The sequence below is a fragment of the Oncorhynchus keta genome, chromosome 36 (assembly GCF_023373465.1).
Source record: "Oncorhynchus keta strain PuntledgeMale-10-30-2019 chromosome 36, Oket_V2, whole genome shotgun sequence".
Taxonomy (NCBI): domain Eukaryota; kingdom Metazoa; phylum Chordata; class Actinopteri; order Salmoniformes; family Salmonidae; genus Oncorhynchus; species Oncorhynchus keta.
In genome coordinates this window covers 17669072-17682872 of record NC_068456.1, presented here as the reverse complement: position 1 = coordinate 17682872, position 13801 = coordinate 17669072, and the positions used below count along the sequence as shown (strand labels likewise).

Here is a 13801-nt window from a genome sequence, read left to right as displayed (position 1 = left end):
TGTCACTTCTCCTGCATTCAGTGCAAGCAGAGTCTTGCTATTGCATCTTGCCTATGCCTCTGTCATTGCTCATCCATGTATTTATATATTCCTATTCCATTCCTTAGATTTGTGTGTATTCAGTAGTTGTTGTGGAATTGTTAGATTACATGTTAGATATTGCTGCACTGTCGGAACTAGAAGCACAAGCATTTCACTACACTCACAATAACATCTGCTAACCATGTGTATATGACCAATAACATTTGATGAAATCAATGGTGTAGTGTTTCTACAAGAGCCAACTACATAGGCCTGGATCTCAAAGAGCAAACCTTTTCAGGCCATTTGATGGTCTCCAACCAGATAATGAAAGTGACTGTACTGTGTACACACATTTACATAGACAGACAACAAGCAACATACTGGACTCTGTAGAATCTGAGTGACTCTCTTCTTCTGCTCCATCATGTTGAAGTCCTGCTGTATTTCAGGTGACATGTTCCTGCTGCGGAGGTACTCAGGGTCACTCTCATCCACCCGGTCAAAGTACCTCTCCTTGGAGTCTGTGCTGGATAGGGACAGGGTCATGGACCCAACAGCCTGTCTGATCTCCACCAAACTCATACTGTCCATATCTTCAGGATCGCGCCTCACCTCTCTCTGGTCCTCACCTGCCACACTGCAGGACAGCTGGCTCCTGGAATCTGTTGGGGACAGACCAAAACTTCAGTTTCTCACCAGAGCTAGTCAAGTGGGGCCAGATGTTGAAAATGTATTTATTTCACAGGAAACTTGATTGATACTAAATCAGTTCATTTTATTGCTGAGGAAATCTAATAGGAGGCTTACACCAAGTTGCACACACACACACACAATTTGGGCTACTGAGTGGCGCAGCAGTCTAAGGCACTGCATCTCAGTGCTAGAGGCACCACTACAGACCCTGGTTTGATTCTAGGCTGTATCACAACCAGACGTGATTGGGGGAGTCCCATAGGGTGGCGCACAATTGGCCTAGAGTCATTAGGGTTTGGCCGGGGTGGGCAGACATTGTAAATAAGAATTTGTTCTTAACTGACTTACCTAGTTAAACAAAGATTAAATCAAATAAAAAACCTCTAACCACTATCTCTGCAGGCAGACAGAGAATCCCGTGTCCACTGTAATCTGTGAGGGAAGGAAACTACAACCACCTACGTCTACTGCCATGCCAACAGCCATAAAGCATGTCAATAAAACATCATAGGGGTGCTTTGTGTTACCACCTCACGTAAATCAACTAGTTTTAGGGTAGTTAGCACCTCGGGTGTTAAAGTAACAGGTGGTGGGCAACATACTTTTGTGTTGTTGCTCTACTATGCCTGATCAATGTCATGGTCGTCAGCACGTTCTTATCAACACAACTAGATGTGATGAAGTCTGGACAAAAATTGTGGCAACAAATATTTGTACTCGTTTTACTGTGTCAAACGTGGGCTAATTCAATGTACCTTTTCTGCCAAAGATAACTTTATCCGAAGATAACATACAGTAATTACAGAAAATATCAGCAGAGCATTTCCTGTAATTGTACCCATAGAATAACTAATGATGGGGGGCTTCTAATCTAAATAAATGGTAAATTAATTCAACCATATGTTCAAAAAGGAGTAAAACTGCTAATTCGTACTGGCAAGTAGCATACAGAGGCACTCAATAGAGTTAACGCTTAAAATCACCTCCAACAATGTGATGTGATGGAAGAGCAGACTAACAGAGAAAATTGCATGCATGAGTTCAATCAAAAGTTTAACGAAGATACTCAACTCTCTGGAAATAGAGATTATGTACATTTTGTACGTAGTCGAGTATACTTAGAAAACTCGAATTCGGCTCCTCCATTGAGGAGCGCATCAAGACAAAAAGTTGAAAATGCATGCCAATTTATAGTCGACATCGACTAGTGACTTTCACCTTCCATGAATATTATCAAGACAGAGTGCTACAACACTTTGCACAAATCCAGTCCCAAGAACACAGACAACATAGTATGCAGTAACTATTTGAAACATCAAACCTTTTTGGCAGTGATCGTATCCTCGTAGGCTATCTAACCGAAGAAACCAGTCCTGGACAGAATTAGAATTCAAAGATCGAGAGGGAAAAGTGTTACATGTATTCCAGATTTCGATGCATTCTGACTGCAATGGTGTAAAAAATTAATCCGTATGTGCATTGTAGCTAGTGAATATCTAATCAGATATGTGTGCACGATGGAGTACGTCCGCGTGTTGAGTGTGGGCATACTGTACTCTCTTTGGAGTGGGTGTGTTTGTGTAGGGAAAAAGGGAAAAGAGAGACCATGTGACTTCTCATATCCGCCTACAAATTAGCCAATTTGGCGGGACAAAAAAAAGGAAATTCGCCCCCCTCCCCCTCAATCCAAACAAATCCAACTCATGATCAATTGACTGACTTCGGTAACAGTAGGCTAATTACATATAAAGTGAAGTGAAACTCAGTTATGTTATCAAGAACTCCAATAGGCTACAGTAAAACAGATCATGAATAGATCGTATTGCTGGACTAATTTCCTGAATATTTATACTTATAACAATGGGAATAGGAATGATGTGACTGTTGGGAAAAGTGTGCTTATGTGTATGACGATCTTGAAAATAACCATCCGCTATTTAATTTCATGAATAATTGAGAAATCTGCCTTTCCCATGGCCTTGCAGAAGAGGTTGACGTTAAGTCTTTGGCCAAACATTACCAACAAATAAAACTTAAAAGCCTCAACGTGCTGTGTATCTCTCCTGACGAATACAGTCAAAAAGTGAATGCAGGCAGTAAGTAGTAGGCTGGTGGTTTGCTCTGTGGCCCAGTGGAAGCAATGCAACACAAATGTTCACATATGCATGCCTCAATAATACACATTACAGGATTGTCCCTTCAGTTCACAGAGATCAGACATCCTTTTAGGAACAGGAGTATTGTGTCACACTGAAATAATCCCATTTCCACAATCTTGGATTTGTCAGAATATGATTTAACCTACAAAGCACTTTGAAGGGCAACGCATTGCATACAATTGCATCACTTACTGAGAGAGCTCTTGAGTCTAGGCATCATAGCTACATTTGATCTGTTTCTTGAATAATCTGACTATTCTATAAATACAATTGACACAAAGTCTAACTCTCAAGGGTATATTTCACAACTCTCAGAACTTTAGATTGAAAAATTATGTATTAAATGGACAAAATTAATTTCCTGTGCCATGGAGGGCACACATAGACATCACATTTCAAACAACATAGTGATATGCCCCTCAAGCACTGGTGGGATTGTGCAGATATTGTGTTGATTAGCCTACAAACATATATCAAATTATTCCAGTTCTAGTCAACGGTTGAATTAACTAGGAACATTTAAAAAATAGAAATTACAGTTCATTACCTCTTCAGATTGATGTAAACATTTTATTCCTTACTTGAATTAAATGTAATTGTATATTCTGGCATCCTTTTAAAACTATATTTTGATAAAATGTGTATCTCTAGCCCCTGCTTTGGTCCCTTGGGAATGTGGTTCACTAGCCCATTCAGGAAACAATACTACTTAACTCTATTAACTCTGTTAATGAACTCCCACTCTGGGTTGTGTCCTAACAACACGCAAAACATTTTTGTTCTGAGAAATTAAAATGGCTTTGTTGCACAAAAATAGAAATAAGACACAAAGACATACAAATTACAACAAATCATTGATGTGCTCTGCCAACTTGTAGGAGCAATTAATAACATTGATTTACTATACGAACACAGATGCACTCACTCCCACGCAAACACACACAGAAAGTTTAGAGTAGAATTTGGTCTCCAAATGCACCAAACGTAAACATTTCTTGCTGCACCAAGGACCTCTAACCTATCGGTTCAAAAGGTGACACACACACACACACACACACACACACACACACACACACACACACACACACACACACACACACACACACACACACACACACACACACACACACACACACACACACACACACACACACACACACTCGGGGAGAGGAAGCAGAGTGGAGTCTCCACGGCGAGGCAGATACGGGGACATATGGGTTGATTTAATGAAAAGCAGAACATTCTCACTGCAGAGTCGTGTGACCCTTCAACTCCCAAAGGCTAGCATGGTTTCAACCCTGCCTGCACACTACACTAAACATGTAGTGCACATACACACACATACTCAGCATCCTCCCACTGAACCCTGTACCTCTATTTTGACTTTTTAAACAGGGCAATCCCTCTCATGTAGCATTGACCAGATGTCTTGTGTTATTACTAGAGATCGTATTCATAAACAGTAAGAAATATGTATCAGAAACAAGCATACGTCTTTCTTATGATTGATTACTAAGGGCCTAAATACAATCCTCCAAAACACATAAAGGAGAATTCCACTGGAAAACAATATATTGTTATTTGTTTCATTAGCCCATTGTTGACATAGTCCCAAAATGTTTTGCTTGTCAGCAAACAAGTTTTCATTAAGAACTGAGGAAACCCACATTATCTTAGGATAACAACTAGAGCGATAAACAGCACAAAAGCGTTTATGAGATTCTACGTCATCCCTGACATGAACTTGACCTCACTCCTTGGCAGAGGGAACCATATAAAAGGCTGATTTATAGAATAAAATTGGTTCACAGTAACACGTCTCACTGCTCTTCCAAAGGCTTCCAATGAACTTCCAAGATGTCCACTCTAACATTATTAACAAGTAGAAGGAGACAAATGAGATGATTGTGGACTACAGGAAAAAGAGGACCGAGCACGCCCCCATTCTCATCGACGGGGCTGCAATGGAGCAGGTTGAGAGCGTCAAGTTCCTTGGTGTCCACATCACCAACAAACTAACATGGTCCAAGCACACCAAGACAGTCTTGAAGAGGGCACGACAAAACCTATTCCCCCTCAGGAGACTGAAAAGATTTGGCATGGGTCCTCATATCCTCAAAAGCTTCTACAGCTGCACCATCGAGATCATCCTGACTGGTTGCATCACTGCCTGGTATGGCAACTGCTCGTCCTCTGACCGCAAGGCATTACAGAGGGTAGTGTGAACGGTCCAGTTCATCACTGGGGCCAAGCTCCCTGCCATCCAGGACCTCTATACAAGGCGATGTCAGAGGAAGGCCCTAAAAATTGTCAAAGACTCCAGCTACCCTAGTCATAGACTGTTCTTTCTGCTACCGCACAGCAAGCGGTACCAGAGAGCCAAGTCTAGGTTCAAGAGGCTTCTAAAACAGCTTCTACCCCCAAGCCATAAGACTGCTGAACATCTAGTCAAATGGCTACCCAGACTATTTGCAGAGCGTCAACTAGCCGGTGCCCCGCACATTGACTCTGTATCAGTACACCCCTGTATATAGTCTCACTATTGTTATTTTACTGCTGCCCTCTAATTTCTTGATACTTTTATCTCTTATTCTTATTCAAACAATTTTAAACTGCAATGTTGGTTAGGGGCTCATAAGTAAGCATTTCACTGTAAGGTCTACAACTGTTGTATTAGGGGCATGTGACAAAAATTTGATTTGTTTTGACTCTAGACTCATCGCAAAGTTATGCATTTACATACAGAACCACCGAATAAAACTTGTGCATAAATCTAAGTAACATAATTGTAAAAATCCCCATCAAAATCCGTAAATTTAAGCTCGAAATATCAGTTTTTTTGCAATCCACTGCATCCGCCTATGTCGGGTTTCCGCATCTGTGGCGGAAGGTGGAAGGTGGCCGAGCTCCAGCGGTGTTTGTCAGACCATGAGACATCCCAAAAATCGGTCTTCTCATGAAAACACATGTAGCGTCCAAACGGTTTGGCCTACAAACTATTATGACCACTCCATGGAAAGGGGAGACTCCCACAAGTGTCACGGGACTCGTTTGAAGGTAACCCATACAAACAAATGGAAGTATGTTTTGTGCCAAGAAAAATAAGGGGTTAATTATGTGTCCATAAAAACACATATTTCCTTAGCTTTCTTATATCTCCTAGATATAGGACAGACACTTCAAAACCTTATACCTTATGATTTATTTATTTTTGCCATTTATGAATGTGTTATTCAATGTGTTTCTGTGGGCTTTAGTAGTAAATGCCAAATTCAATATTTTATCAAATATTTTTTATATATTTTGGGGGGATACCTAAATGGGTCCTAAAATTCAAAATGTAATAGCTAACTGATCCATATTCTGACCATCTTAAAACAATTCCATATGTTAGCTAAGTAAACCCCATGCCCCCTCCCACCCAAACGGCTTAGACTTTTAGATCGGTAACACGTGAATGGCACATATCCACTCCAGAAGATGCAATATGCTGCACTTGGGTCAGTTATGTGGTTTGCTTTTTTCTGTTCTCATTCTCAAAATGTGCATAATAACTTCCAACCAGTGTTTTTTACAACTCACAAAATAATTGTGAAAGCGAAAGTTTGGCAGGAATTCAATTAGATTTCAGCTTTAATGAATCACTGGATCAGAACTCTGGCAGGCAAGACATACTGCAGTATATCCTAATAAACTGACTGTAATGGCAACTAAAATCATTAATTTATACCTTTCTCTCCATTTGGTTCTTGTCCCCATGTGTTAATTTTGCTTTTTGTTTTCTTTAGCTGTTTTTCCCATCAGAGCATCTAACTCAACACAGCATTGGTCAAACAGGAATGTTTTTGTTGTTGTTTGTTTTTTAGCTTACTCCGTCAGTAATTGATTGATTCTCACAAGAACTCTTGATGAAAATATTTTTTCTATTTCAGTGTTCACATTTTATTTTCATCATTTTCCAACAGACTTTTATTTATCAAGCTATGCTAATAGTTATTACTGTACTAATCTGAAATGTAACACAACATTAACTATCAATGAATCTAATCATGGAATCTCCTTCACATACTCTGCCAAATGTTTCTAGCTGACAAGACTTCTGGTTCGTTGGAGGCCATTAAAGTTTATAGGCATTATTATTATGTCTGTTGCTCAAACTGAGGAAATCATTTCCACATCATGGTGGCTGTCAACGCAAGTGTGGGGATAATGAGAAAAACGAAAGGAAGCCTCATGGTGAACTTGGGCTTCCAGCCAGAAAATCATCTGTTTGTCATTGCAGAGAAAGAAAGAAGAGAGCGAGAATCCTAATAATGTAGACCAGCCAGCCCTATCTTCCCCCAAACTTCCCTTTTCAATTAATCAATCACATTTTCTTTATAAAGCCATTTTTACATCAGCAGTTGTCACAAAGTCCTTTTCAGGGGGAGTCTAGGTGTCTTGGAGGTGGAAACATCATTTTCTCATCAGTCAATATTACAGGTCATGTTGCCTTCTTGACTGATTATTCCTGCCGTCAGAGCAAAATGTTAAAGGTCATATCCCCTTATCAACCATTCGCATTCGCTCTACGTCATATCTGTTGATTTTCTTGTGTCTAGTTAATGACTCTTTAAAGACTGAAAGGTCAACTTTTCTCTCTAGGGTCTATGAAATGTTTCCAGAGACTTTTATGTCCATGTCTGTCCCCTCCCCTACCTCAATTTCTGGTAATTATCCTTTGGCCTCTGTGATGGGGAACACCATATTTTATTATCAACAAAAGGACCTTTGACCCGAACCCAACTAATTGATACCAACTGTTGAGAACCAACAGACACCAAAAATAAAATGTGTTCTTTATGAGTTAATTTGATACAGTAAAATGTCCCACCGCATAGTTTCAGAGTTTGAGGAAATGTATACCTCATCGAATTTCACCAACAGCACCTTCAAGTCGGTTCCACTGAGAAAAAATATCCATCAACAACAGCTCTCTCAAGAGAATACCACCATGGACCAATGTTGAACAACTTCACAACTCCCTAGATACAGTATGCATAAACATGAACATTCTTAACCTTGACACATTTGCTTTGAGAGCGTCTTAGCCACTGAATTTGTTACCCACTTCAAGCCTTTTTGTAAGTAATGAAATAGGATTAAGCCTCTGTAATGCTGATTAAATTGATACCTCACTGTAAATGGGTGGTGCACAGCTTTCTCATATAATGGAAATGTAGATAATTTCCCCCAAGAGCCTTATGTAATAACCAAGTCAGTGTCAAAGGCCTGAGAACCGTCTATTTTTGAAACCCTATTTCAGGATATTGAACACTGCATAGCTTAACTGAAGGCTACTCCTGTATTTGGTCTGACCTATTATTCCCCCTTGTAGTGTTCTAAGTTTACTGGCAAATGCACAAACAAGATAACTACTTTTACAAACATTTACATGTATGCTGAACTCTATAATATGAAGAACATGCTATAGGGGAACCTAATCATATGGAATTTCTAAATAATAAACCCTCTGACTGCAAGTCTATCTTTTCAATACAATCACACTACGTATGAATATGCATTGTACTCACTAGACTTGAACATGGTTCTGCTATTCACTTTAGCAGTGTGGGTGATGAGCAGCAATATACATGCACAGGCAACTAGGGACCTGGAGCAATTTACATTGCTGCAGTCAGAACAGTATTTTCCACAGCTTTATATAGAATTTAAAACTGACAGATACAACACATACATATTGACTAGGAGAGAGGATTGAGCTGGATGGGGAAGAATGAAGCGACGGCCAAGCTTTGTTTATTTACAGTACATGGAGGACCTGGCAGAGACTGGACTGGCCTCTATTGCCTCCATCATAGGATGTGGTCTAGGGTGCGGCTGACTATTGGGCTGGAGTAAGGGTCTGGCCTAGTTTAACTCCTGGTGGGTTTATCATATACAACTAGACCATGGGAAGATGAAGCTGAAAGCTAAAACATATACACCGAGTGTACAAAACATTAAGGACACTTGCTCTTTCCCGGACATAGACTCCAGGTGAATCCAGGTGAAAGCTGTGACTCTTTATTGATGTCACTTGTTAAATCCACTTTGAACAGTGTAGATGAAGGGGAGGAGACAGGCTTAAGCCTTGATACAATTGAGACATAGATTGTGTAGGTGTGGCATTCAGAGGGTGAATGAGCAAGAAAACAAATTGAAGGGCCTTTGTACGGGGTATGGTAGTAGGTGCCGGGAGCATCGGTTTGTGTCAAGAACTGCAACGCTGCTGAGTTTTTCATGCTCAACAGTTTCCCGTGTGTATCAAGAATGATCCACCACCCAAAGCACATCCAGCCAATTTGACACAACTGTGGGAAGCATTGGAGTCAACATGGGCCAGCATCCCTGTGGAACGCTTTCGACACCTTGTTAAGTCCATGAATTGAGGCTCTTCAGAGGGCAAAAGAGGGTGCAACTCAATATTAGGAAGGTGTTATTAACGTTTTGTGCACTCAGTGTTTACATAAATAACTTTACTTTTAAGAACATGGCAACTATTTGAGTAAAATTCATGGCTAAAGAGATTTGTGTTGTCTAGAAAATATCCAATATGTTCCAAATTATGTCTTTCTCATTATGATATACTGCATCTGTCCCTCCCACTCCCTTATTTTGCCGAAACATTGCTTAAACTTGACAAATTAATTGATAATGCTCAATTACATGGTTAAAATGGTTTGGGTCACGACCCACTGCATGTGAACTTGATGGGTGTCTGAAAACCTACATTAAAGGACACAATTAGCTATGAAATCTTGCATGTCTCAATTCCACTACACACGCCTACCCAGTGTATAATATTTCTAGAGAGAGACATTCATTGAAACAGCTATTGGTAACTTAATTAACTCAGCATCTGGAACTGATGAGGTTCTGGTCACAGAAAGACCAGACAAACAATAAAAAATATATCTCGGCATCAGCCAAAAAGACATCTAGATGGTTCTTACCTAAGAAGGGGTACCATAGCATCTCTGGCAAATCTGACCATAACTCTATCCTCCTAATTCCTGTTTACAGGTAAAAACTCAAACAAAATCTAACAGTATTGTGCTCAATACGGAACTGGTGCGATGAAGTGGATGCTAAGCTACATTATGACACCAGCCTACCAGACAAGTTAAATGCCTTCCATGCTCACTTCGAGGCAAGCAACATTGAAATATGCATGAGAGCACCAGCTGTTCCAGATGACTGAGTGATCTCGCTCTCCGTAGCCGATGTGCGCAAGACCTTTAAACAGGTTAACATTCACAAGGCCGCGGGGCCAGATGGATTACCAGGACGAGTACTCAGAGCATGCACTGATCAGCTAGAAAGTGTCTTCACTGACATTTTCAACCTCTCCCTGACCCTGTCTGTAATACCTACATTTTCCAAGCAGACCACCATAGTCTTAGTGCCCAAGAACGCTAAGGTAACCTGTCCACATGACTATTGCCCCGTAGCACTGACATTCCAGACATCCTAAACCCACTCCAATTCTCATATGATGCAATCTCTATTGCACCCCACACTGCCTTTTCCCACCTGGATAAGAGGATGTTAGAATGTTGTTCATTGACTACAGCTCAGCGTTCAACACCATAGTGCACTCCAAGCTTATCACTAAGCTCAGGACCCCAGGACTGAACACCTCCCTCTACAACTGGATCCTGGACTTCCTGAATGGCTGCCCCCAAGTGGTGAGAGTAGGCAACAATACATCGGCAACACTGGCCCACAACTTGGGGGTCCCTCAGGGGTGCATTCTTTGTTCCCTACTGTACTCCCTGTTCACCCACAACTGTGTGGCCGTGCATGACTCCAACACCATCATTAAGTTTGCTGACGACACGACGGCGGAAGGCCTGACCACCGACGACGAAAAGAAAGCCAATAAGGATGAGGGTAGTGACCTGGTAGCCAGGACACCAACCTTTCCCTCAACATCAGCACGACAAATGAGCTGATCTTGGACTACAGGAAACAGAGGGCCGAGCACATCCCCACATTGGCTGTACTGGAGTGGGTTGAGAGCTTCAAGTCCATATTACTATTGAATTAAGATGGTCCACAGAGACATCAACACAGTCATGACAAATTTATTTAAATTTTATTTTATTTCACCTTTATTTAACCAGGTAGGCTCGTTGAGAACAAGTTCTCATTTGCAACTGCGACCTGGCCAAGATAAAGCATAGCAATTCGACACATACAACAACACAGAGTTACACGTGGAATAAACAAAACATACAGTCAATAATACAGTAGAACAAAAGAAAACAAAAAGTCTATATACAGAGAGTGCAAATGAGGTAAGAGAAGGTAGTTAAGGCAATAAATAGGTCATGGTGGTAAAGTAATTACAATATAGCAATTAAACACTGGAATGGTAGATGTGCAGAAGATGAATATGCAAGTAGAGATACTGGGGTGCAAAGGAGCAATATAAATAAATAAATACTCTATGGGGATGATGTAGATAGATAGATGGGCTATGTACAGGTGCAGTGATCTGTGAGCTGCTCTGACAGTTGGTGCTTGAAGCTAGTGAGGGAGATATGAGTCTCCAGCTTCAGAGATTTTTGCAGTTCATTCCAGTCATTGGCAGCAGAGAACTGGAAGGAAAGACGACCAAAGGAGGAATTGGCTTTGGGGGTGACCAGTGAGATATACCTGCTGTAGCGCATGCTACGAGTGTGTGCTGCTATGGTGACCAGTGAGCTGAGATAAGGCGGGGCTTTACCTAGCAGAGACTTGTAGATAACCTGTAGCCAGTGGGTTTGGCGACACGTATGAAGCGAGGGCCAACCAACGAGAGCGTACAGGTCGCAATGGTGGGTAGTGTATGGGGCTTTGGTGACAAAACAGATGGCACTGTGATAGACTGCATCCAGTTTGTTGGGTAGAGTGTTGGAGGCTATTTTATAGATGACATCACCGAAGTCGAGGATCGGTAGGATGGTCAATTTTACGAGGGTATGTTTGGCAGCATGAGTGAAGGATGCTTTGTTGCAATATAGGAAACCAATTCTAGATTTAATTTTGGATTGGAGATGCTTAATGTGAGACTGGAAGGAGAGTTTACAGTCTAACCAGACACCTAGGTATTTGTAGCTGTCCACGTATTCTAAGTCAGAGCCGTCCAGAGTAGTGATGCTGGACAGTGAGCAGGTGCGGGCAGTGATCGGTTGAATAGCATGCATTTAGTTTCCCCTGCGTTTAAGAGCAGTTGGAGGCCACGGAAGGAGTTGTGTGGCATTGAAGCTCGTCTGGAGGTTAGTTAACAGAGTGTCCAAAGAGGGGCCAGAAGTATACAGAATGGTGTCGTTTGCATAGAGGTGTATCAGAGAATCACCAGCAGCAAGAGCAACATCATTGAAGTATACAGAGAAGAGTCGGCCCGAGGCTTGAACCATGTGGCACCCCCATAGAGACTGCCAGAGGTCCAGACAACAGGCCCTCCGATTTGACACACTGGACTCTATCAGAGAAATTGTTGGTAAACTAGGCGAGACAATCATTTGAGAAAGCAAGGCTGTCGAGTCTGCCAATAAGAATGTGGGGATTGACAGAGTCGAAAGCCTTGGCCAGGTCGATGAATACGGCTGCACAGTAATGTCTCTTATCGATGGCGGTTATGATGTCATTTAGGACCTTGACCATGGCTGAGGTGCACCCATGACCAGCTCTGAAAACAGATTGCATAGCGGAGAAGGTACGGTGGGATTCGAAATGGTCGGTAATCTGTTTGTTAACTTGGCTTTTGAAGAACTTAGAAAGACAGGGTAGGATAGATATAGGTCTGTAGCAGTTTGGGTCTAGAGTGTCACCCGCTTTGAAGAGGGGGATGACTGCGGCTTTCCAATCTTTGGGAATCTCAGACGATACGAAAGAGCGGTTGAACAGGCTTGTAATAGGGGTTGCAACAATTTCGGCAGATCATTTTAGAAAGAGAGGGTCCAGATTGTTTAGCCCCGGCTGATTTGTAGGGGTCCAGATTTTGCAGCTCTTTCAGAACATCAGCTATCTGGATTTGGGTTAAGGAGAAATGGTGGGGGCTTTGGCGGGTTGCTGTGGAGGGTGCCGGGCAGAGTACTGGGATAGGGGTAGCCAGGATGGAAAGCTTGGCCAGCCGCAGAGAAATGCTTATTGAAATTCTCAATTATAGTGGATTTATCGGTGGTGACAGTGTTTCCTAGCCTCATAGCAGTGGGCAGCTGGGAAGAGGTGCTCTTATTCTCCATGGTCTTTGCAGTGTCCCAGAATCTTTTTGAGTTAGTACTACAGGATGCAAATTTCTGCTTGAAAAAGCTAGCCTTAGCTTTCCAAACTGCCTGTGTATATTTGTTCCTACCTTCCCTGAAAAGTTGCATATCACGGGGGCTATTCAATGGTAATGCAGAACGCCACAGGATGTTTTGTGCTGGTCAAGGGCAGACAGGTCTGGAGTGAACCAAGGACTATATCTATTCCTAGTTCTACATTTTGTGAATGGGGCATGCTTATTTAAGATGGTGAGGAAGGCACTTTTAAAGAATAGCCAGGCATCATCTACTGACGGGATGGTCAATGTCATTCCAGGATACCCCGGCCAGGTCAATTAGAAAGGCCTGCTCGCAGAAGTGTTTTAAGGAGTGTTTGACAGTGATGAGTGGAGGCCGTTTGACCGCTGACCCATTACGGATGCAGGCAATGAGGCAGTGATAGCTGAGATCTTGATTGAAAACAGTAGAGGTGTATTTGGAGGGTGAGTTAGTTAGGATGACATCTATGAGGGTTCCACGTGTTTACGGATTTGGATTAACCTGGTGGGTTCATTGATAATTTGTGTGAGATTGAGGGCATCAAGCTTGGATTGTAGGATGGTGTTAAGCATGTCCCAGTTTAGGTCACCT

The 13801-nt window shown here is 41.8% G+C and overlaps 1 protein-coding gene across 4 annotated transcripts in view; it reads right to left on the bottom strand.

Annotated features, from left to right (window-relative positions):
• LOC118369731 (gamma-adducin) overlaps window positions 1–13801 on the bottom strand; it is a 42385-nt gene that overhangs the window by 16870 nt on the left and 11714 nt on the right. For 3 of the 4 annotated variants that reach the window (XM_035754383.2, XM_035754381.2, XM_035754380.2), the window contains exon 2: window positions 406–686. In XM_035754383.2, the coding sequence (XP_035610276.1) occupies window positions 406–615 (210 nt within the window). In that variant the 5' untranslated portion in view covers window positions 616–686. Of the gene's footprint in view, window positions 1–405; window positions 687–2038; window positions 2310–13801 lie in introns of those variants that run through there. The other variant, XM_035754379.2, reaches the window with a different exon arrangement.